General features: G+C 40.5%; 1 protein-coding gene across 2 annotated transcripts; it reads left to right on the top strand.

Annotated features, from left to right (window-relative positions):
* Positions 1 to 1,682: 1,682 nt before the first annotated feature.
* On the top strand, positions 1,683 to 5,425 carry CCL20 (C-C motif chemokine ligand 20). Of its 2 annotated transcripts, none has more exons than XM_061147885.1 (4): positions 1,683 to 1,841; positions 2,967 to 3,078; positions 3,793 to 3,870; positions 4,343 to 5,422. In XM_061147885.1, exons 1-4 carry the CDS (start codon positions 1,763 to 1,765, stop codon positions 4,362 to 4,364), a joined length of 291 nt encoding a protein of 96 aa, XP_061003868.1. In that variant the 5' UTR covers positions 1,683 to 1,762; the 3' UTR covers positions 4,365 to 5,422. The 2 variants fall into 2 exon arrangements, with proteins under 2 accessions (XP_061003868.1, XP_061003867.1); XM_061147884.1 differs by having other exon boundaries at positions 1,684 to 1,841; positions 2,964 to 3,078; positions 4,343 to 5,425.
* The last annotated feature ends 2,563 nt before the right edge of the window (positions 5,426 to 7,988 follow it).

Raw genomic sequence — 7,988 nt, 5'->3', positions numbered from 1 at the left:
CAGGGTATATGCCAAGTAGTGGGGTTGCTGGGCCACATGGTAGTTTTACTCAATTTTTTGAGGAATCTCCATATTGTCTTCCACAGTGGCTGTTATCAATTTACATTCCCTCCAACAGTGCAGGAGGGTTCCATTTTTTCCACACCCTCTTCAGCAGTGTTTGTGGATTTTTTGATGATGGCCATTCTGACCAGTGTAAGGTTATAACTCATTGTAGTTTTGACTTGCATTTCTTTAATGATGAGTGATGTTGAGCATCTTTTCATATGTTTACTAGCCATCTGTGTGTCTTCTTTGGAGAAATGTCTGTTTAGGTCTTTTGCCCACTTTTTGATTGGGTTGTTTGTTTTTCTGGTGTTGAGTTGTATGAGCTGCTTGTATATGTTGGAAGTTAATCTTTTGTCAGTTGTTTCATTTGCTATTATTTTTTCCCATTCTGAGGGTTGTCTTTTCACCTTGTATATAGTTTTCTTTGTTGTGCAAAAGCTTTTAAGTTTAATTGGTTCCCATTTGTTTATTTTTGTTTTTATCTTTGTTACTGTGGGAGGTGGGTCGTAGAGGATCTTGCTGTGATTTGTGTTATTTCTTTATAGTCATACCCTTCCTACAAACCCATTACCTAGTTTACAATGATATTATTCCTAGTGGAGAGTTCTTATATTGTCATAAGTTAGGTATTCATACCACATTATCATTATCACTGTAATTTGACCTTTGTTTTGATTATTCACTTCTGATAGGCTCCCCCCACTTTTTTTTTTTTTTTTTTCCTTCTGAGGCTTTGTATTGAGTTACACAACCACATTGGCATGAAGGGTTAAGGGAAGAGGGGATCTCACTTTCTGAGCTGCATTATTGATTAGAATCACATTAATGTAGATATAGAAGACTGAACCTGAAACTAAATGAAGTCGAAGCTTGAGTCTTACTTAAGAGCTGGTATTTTCCACTACTGGTGGCTCAGCAGTAAAGAATGTCAATGCAGGAGATGTGGGTTTGATCCTTGGATCAGGAAGATCCCCTGGAGAAGGGAATGAAAACCCACTCCAGTATTCTTACCTGGGAAATGTCATGGACTGAGGAGCCTGGCGGGCTGCAGTCCATGGGGTTGCAAGGAGTTGGACACAACTTAGAGACCAAACAACAACAGCAAATTTTCCACTAAAACTGGAAACACTAATATGAATTGTTATATTACCAGCTCTGAATAGTAGCTTAGAAATTCAAAAGCTTTGGTGACAGTTGAGCACCAATGACGAAATCATAAATGCTTTGGTGTCTCACCTTGTCCTCTCCCTCCCCAGTTGCCCCTGGAAAGCTCAGAGTGTAGCAGTAGGAGTTCTGGAATGTTCCTAAGTGGGGCTGACCTTTGTACCACTGTTAATCCTTGTCCTCTCTTCTCAGAGACAAGAGATTAAGTTAAAACTGATACCTCTTCTGGGACACAGGGCAAAGCTACTTTTCCTTCTTTGCAAATTCAAAGGATTTTCCCTGTCTCAGCCTTCCCTCCCCCTCCATCCTGACCTCACACCTTCCCGACATTAGGGAAAGGCAGGAAGTTTTCCCTGTGGTTTTTCTTTGTGACGACATGCTGGGGCGGGGTAATCAATGGGGAAAACCCCATGTGAGAACACGCCTTCTATGTACATTCCCAATATTTGCTATAAGTAGGGCCATCCCAGGCCCAGGCTGCTATCAAACATCACAGCACTCCTGAGGCACTGGGTACCCAGCACTGAGACATCTATTCCTCGAGTTGAAAATGATGTGCAGTAGCAAGAGTTTGCTCCTGGCTGCTTTGATGTCAGTGCTGTTGCTCCACCTCTGCAGCAAGTCAGAAGGTAAGTGTTGTTCTTTCTGCCAGCCCAGGAGGAAGAACTCTTCACTTCCCTCTAAGCCTTGAGCTCATCTAGGGGTGTCCCAGGGGAATGGAAACCTGTTAGAAAATCTTCTAAAGGAAGTGATGGGAGTTGTCATCTCACTGGCTAATTGAAGAGGGAACAGTTATTGCTGCCTATCAGGCTTTTTTCTCTGCTGTCAATCTCAGTAGATTTTTTTCCAGAATGGGCTCTAGGGACCACTGAGATCCAGAGAAAGGCCGAAGTTTTATTTCTGGGAGTGATGGAAATTGTGTAACACTACCAGTGAATGGGGTCACTTTAAATGTAAGCAACACTCTCATTTCCCCAACTTTCTCACCTCTCAACTAAATAGCTTTGCCAAAGTTCAAAACTCATCCTTTAGGGGTGGATTATGATGCCTAATTTCATCCTTGCAAGGCCTTGGGACATCACTTGCCAACTCTGTGACTCTAATTATCCCTTACGGCAGGTTAGAGATACAGCAGGTTATAATTTAACTTGGAGGAGTGTCCAAGAATTGCTTTATTGCTATAAGAGGACATCACTTTTATCAATAGGTGCCTTCCTGAAAATACAAGTGTTGAACTTTTATGAACAAAATTAAAAATTCTCATTAACTAATATTACCATTTCAAAAGTCTTTAATTGTAGCTCATATTACCAGTTCCTATAAGCCACATTTTCCTTGGTACCTTCTTGTCTTTTCCCTCCTCTCAATGTTCAGAAGCCAAGATAATAGATTAAAAATCTGCCAATTTCTTTTCTGAATTTAAAAGATTATTTATAAGGGTTTCTTCCAGTGGGAGGTATTTATATTCTTGAGTGATTATAGTGAACTGAAATAAAGCACTGTTAGTTTGTGTTTATTACTAAAGCTATTCCTTGGTGAAAAGTCATACGCTTCTATATCGTATTGTTGAACCAAAATTTCCCAGCACACAAACTAATATTTTTAGGGGAACTGAAAGCTATGCTAAATTGGGTCTCAAAGACGTTGGAACTGTTCCCTTAAATAGTTAATTTGCCATATAAATTGGGTTTTAGGTTTTCCACAACTTCAAGTAGTTCTGTGTGGACTCAATACCTTTCATTTCTTTTTAGCAGCAAGCAGCTTTGACTGCTGTCTCCGATATACAGAAAAAATACTTCACCCCAGTTTTCTTGTGGGCTTCACACAGCAGCTGGCCAATGAAGCCTGTGACATCAATGCAGTCATGTAAGTTACTAAGGGATTCTAATTCATTTTTATCAGGAGTACATGGGAATTTCAGGTAGAGAAAGCTTTTTGCCTTTTTGGAGTTTCATTCAGAAATTACTGATGTGGCAAAGATAACTTTGTGTTAGGAGTACATATATCTTCAAAGTTCACTTTAAATAGGACTGAAATAAGGCAAAAGTTTAGTTTAAAAAATGTGAACATAGTTGAGGGCAAAATCACTTTTGAAGATAAATTTATAAACTAAGATGCTATCTTAGGGAAATAAGAAAGACATAAACTTTGAAATGTGCATCTTCTGCCAGAAAGTGGTTGCAGCTCTAAGTAAAAACTGAGAGTAGTTATACCACCACATACAATATTCTTGATGTATCTAAGATATTATATTTGAAATGATGTGAGTTATTGATCAGATATATCCATATGTCATGTAACCACCACCAACAAAATTAGATAATTCTGGGACTTTATCTTCTTATTACAGCACAATCATTCATTAAATTGCAGAGAAAGTTAGGGAGAATCACTTTCATTTCTTGCATCAAGCTTTATCAGAAGCTTTATTTTTTCATTTTGTTTCACCTCTGAAACAAATGAATTGTTTAGTGTGTAGAGCAATCAATTGGAGTATGAAATTTCTATTGTATGTTCTGTGAAAAAAAAAATTAAAACTTCTTGAAACATAAATCAAATTGTCTGATTTTTTTTTTTCAGTTTTTACACCAGGAGAAAACTGGCTGTGTGTGCAGATCCAAAGAAGAAGTGGGTGAAACAAGCTGTGCATATGCTCAGGTAAGGAACTATCAGCCTCGCTCCAGATGTTTGGGGTTAGTGTTGTTAGAGTGGTGGATCACAGGCTTGCTGGGAGGCTTTAGCCTAAGTGCTGTGGCAATTTTAAAGGGTAATTTGAATGGGGCCAATTGGCGCTAGTGGTAAAGAATTCACCTTCCAATGAAGGAGACACAAGTAGATTTCATGGATGATAGCAGAGTGACATTTTATCAATGGACAGAATCATTTCACACCAGGGTGTCAGACACTCATTATGAAGACACAGAGTTTACATTCTGCTCTGTCCTTGGCTAGCTGGCTTATGTTGGGCAGGGTCACCCTCTCTGCACCCTGATTTCCTCATAGTGCCTCTGAGCTGCTTGGTATCCTGAAATGAGACTAGGGAGTGTGGGTCAATTTCTGCAGGCACAAAACACGTTCCCACCTGCCTGTCACCCTATCTTTGCTGATCTTTTTCTCTTTCTCTTTGCAGTCAAAGAGTCAAGAGGATGTGAAAATGGATGCTCCCTGGAATGGAATTGGGCACAGCCCAAGAATGAAAGGAACCTGGCTGAGTTGACAGCTTCACTTATGCCTTGTTGAGGGCTCAAAGCTTATCTGATTTGTGTCTCATTGGACTTGTCTCATTTGTCCAATTAGTGAAGTTGATTCATATTGCATCATAGTTTGCTTTGTTAAGCATCATGTTATATTCTATTTTATGTTATGTTATTTATATGTGTGTTTTTTGTGTGTGTTTTGCTATTTAATACTAGTTTCCATAAGCTATTTGGTTTAGAATGAGGTATACAGTCATGCTTGAAGGAATAAGATACGTGGATTTTCTTGAGCAGAAGGCTATTTTAAAAAGACGTTTAACACTCTTGTTTGTATAGCTTTGTTTCCTAAATTGCTGTAATTACTTTGCAAAAGACAAAAATGATGAGAAGAATAAAAGTTGAAAATAAAAGAACACTGTTTGTTGATTGAGTTAAATAGCATCAAGAGGTATATTAAAGATATTTAAAGGTTTAGTAAATATGAAAATGCCCTGCAGTGCTTTTCTTTTAATTAAATAAAAATTTTTAAATTTACTTTTGGCTGCGATGCGGCCTCATTGCTGCACGAGGGCTTTTCTCTAGTTGTGGTGTGTGGGGGCTACTCTCTAGTTGTGGTGTTCTTCTCATTGTGGTGGCTTCTCTTGCTTTGGAGCATGGACTCTAGAGTGCAGATTCAGTAGTTGTGGAACACCAGCTTAGTTGCATCATGGCATGTGGGATCTTCCTGGACCAGAGAGTAAACCCACGTCCTCTGCATTGGCAGCTGGATTCTTAACCACTGGACCACCAAGGAAGTCCTGCTCTGAAACTCATATTCCCCATTTATTTCTTTGCCTAGTTGGTCTATTTTTGGAGTAGGAAATGACAACCCATTCCAGTATTCTTTGCCTGGGAAATCCCATGGACAGAGGAGCCTGGCGGGCTAAAGTCCATGGGGTCGCAAAGAGTTGAACACGACTGAGTGACTAAGCATGCATGGTTCTTCTCTTTGTCTTTATCTCTTGTGGTCCTGGTTCATTTGATATGAATTATAATGGAAAGATTTTTTGATTCTTTTTTAAAATTCAAAGTCATTTAAACCATAATTTAGAAAGATTCCATGTCTGTGACATAGTTCAATGTTTCCTGATATAAAAATTTTCAAAATAAAAAAGTATGCCTATCTATTTTGTGACTGCAGAGACACAATGACCATTTAGAAACCACTGAGTCCATCCATCTGTCACCAGCAGGGTCCAAGGAATGGGCATCTCAGCAGAGGTTTCACTACTTCACAAGTCCTCCCAAGTCACCTTTAAGCACTTACCAAAAAGAAAATGACTATACAGTGGGTTTTGAAAAACTCATTGCCTCACTAACCAGAGGAGAGACAATGAGAGTGTGAAACCTAACAAGAACTCAGAAATAAGGCAAAAAGACCCTGGACTAGGGGAGTTATTGTCACAACAGTCATTCACTTAAGCTCACAGAGTGCCTGACAGCACTCTGGCTGGACAGTCAGCTTCAGATTCCAAAGGCCGTGAAGGATTAGTGCAGGCAGGCATGCTGATCATAGGATTTAAAATCCAGACGCACACATCCATAAAATGGGCAGTGACAGGTCACTTGGTATAGAGCCAAAAGCTGTGACTCAATAGGATCTGAAGGCAGCTCTGTGCCCACAAGTACTAACATTGAATCATCAGGGAAAGTATTCTCAGTTTCCTATGTGTGTGTTCATCCAACATGGGTTAGTACTACTATGAGCCAGGCACTGAGCCAAGTGAAGCTGGAGATACCAAGAGATTAAATTATGACTTGGTGCTTTCTCTTCTAGATAACTGGGGCCAAGCAGTGTGGGGAGAGGGAGGGAACCACTAGAAAAGCAGCTGTTACAACACGGGGTGGTAAGCATCTGGGTAAAGGAAGTTGTGAAAGGCTGTAGGGCATTATTAGTGAGGGTTTCCAGAAGAAAGAATGTTCAGTTGAACCATATTAAATGGACTTCCCCGGTGGCTCAGACAGTAAAGAAACTGCCTGAAATGTGAGAGACCCGAGTTCGATCTGGGAAGGGAAGATCCCCTGGAAAAGGAACTAGCAACCCACTCCAGTATTCTTGCCTGGAGAACCCCATGGACAGAGGAGTCTGGCGGGTTACAATCCATAGAGTCACAAAGAACTGGACATGATTTAGTGACTGAACAACAGCAACAGGAAGGGCCAGTAGGAGACACCAATTGGAAAAGGGGCATCAGGGGGTGTTTGGGAATATCTGGGGGCATATTTTAGTTGTCATAGTGTCTGAAGGTAGGGTACTAAGGCACTCGATGGGCAGGAGACAGGAATGCTACACCCATTGAATTTCACGGGATAGTCTGGCACAATGAAGAAATGAAGTGTCTCACCCAAGTGTCAATCATGCCAATGAATTGAGCAATACTAGACAAAGCGGGACATATGCTAAGAGTGGGTATGGGATGGAACAGCTGCAGATTAACTGAAACTGTTATCTCCAGTGGCTCAGTGGTAAAGAATCCACCTGCCAAGCAGGAGACGCAGGTTCAATCCTTGCATCAGGAAGATCCCCTGGAGAAGGAAATGGCAACCCTCTCCAATATTCTTGACTGGAGAATTCGATGGACAGAGGAGCCTAGTGGGCTACAGTTCATGGAGTTGCAAAGAGTCAGACATGACTGAGCAAATGAGCCCACAATTCCCTGATATCACCAAATATTCAGTCAATATTCTAATTTCCCAGTTGGTTTCCCCAAAAAGTTTGTTTTATTCATTTATTTCAGTTTGATGTGTTTGAATGAAGCTCCACATAAGGTGCACACACTGCATTTGTGTGATTTCTTTTTAATTTTAACCTATGTTTCTTACCGCTACCACCCTTCTCATTTTCCTTTACAATTTATGTTTTGAAGAAACCAGGAGGTTTCTTTCTGAGTTTCCCTCCTTTTGTTTCTTTTGCTGATTACATTCCTGTGGTGTCACTTAACATGTCCCCTGACTCTTAGTTGGAAATAAGGGCTGATTTGGGGAGCGGGCCAAAACCACTTGAAAAGCGGCCCTGTGTCACATGGTTATAACGTTGCCTAAACTGATGTCAGCAACAGGAATGAAAGAGGAGATGGTGAATATGGTCCAAATTCTTCAAGGGTAGTGAAGAACTGATGAAGACCTTCAATTGGTAGCCAGAAGGAGGGGAAACAGATGATCTAATGACACACATATACTTCAAAGAATGGGGAGGAATGTAGGAGTGAAGAAGTGCCATCATGGAAGCACAAAAATGCTGGTCTCTGGCTGCTCCTGGTCCTGTGGACATCTTGAGAAAACCATAAAAAAAAAACCCACAGGGAGAGTGTTGTACTTGTGATGGACTCAAGTTTCAACTCAGGCAAGGAGATAGGAGAATGAAAGATGGAATGACAGGAAAGAATTGTCAGGGAAGGCCAGAGGGACATCCTGGAGATGAGTTGGAGGCACACAACAGTATTCAGAGGAAAGCATGAGAAATATGGGAAAGGACATATGGATGCAGGGAGTTGGGTTTGGATTTGGATAGTAATCATGCATTAATAAAATCTAGATAAT

This window comes from Dama dama, chromosome 8 (assembly GCF_033118175.1).
Source record: "Dama dama isolate Ldn47 chromosome 8, ASM3311817v1, whole genome shotgun sequence".
Taxonomy (NCBI): domain Eukaryota; kingdom Metazoa; phylum Chordata; class Mammalia; order Artiodactyla; family Cervidae; genus Dama; species Dama dama.
The sequence above is the reverse complement of the archived record's forward strand: the minus strand, read 5'-3'. Positions and strand labels throughout refer to the sequence as shown.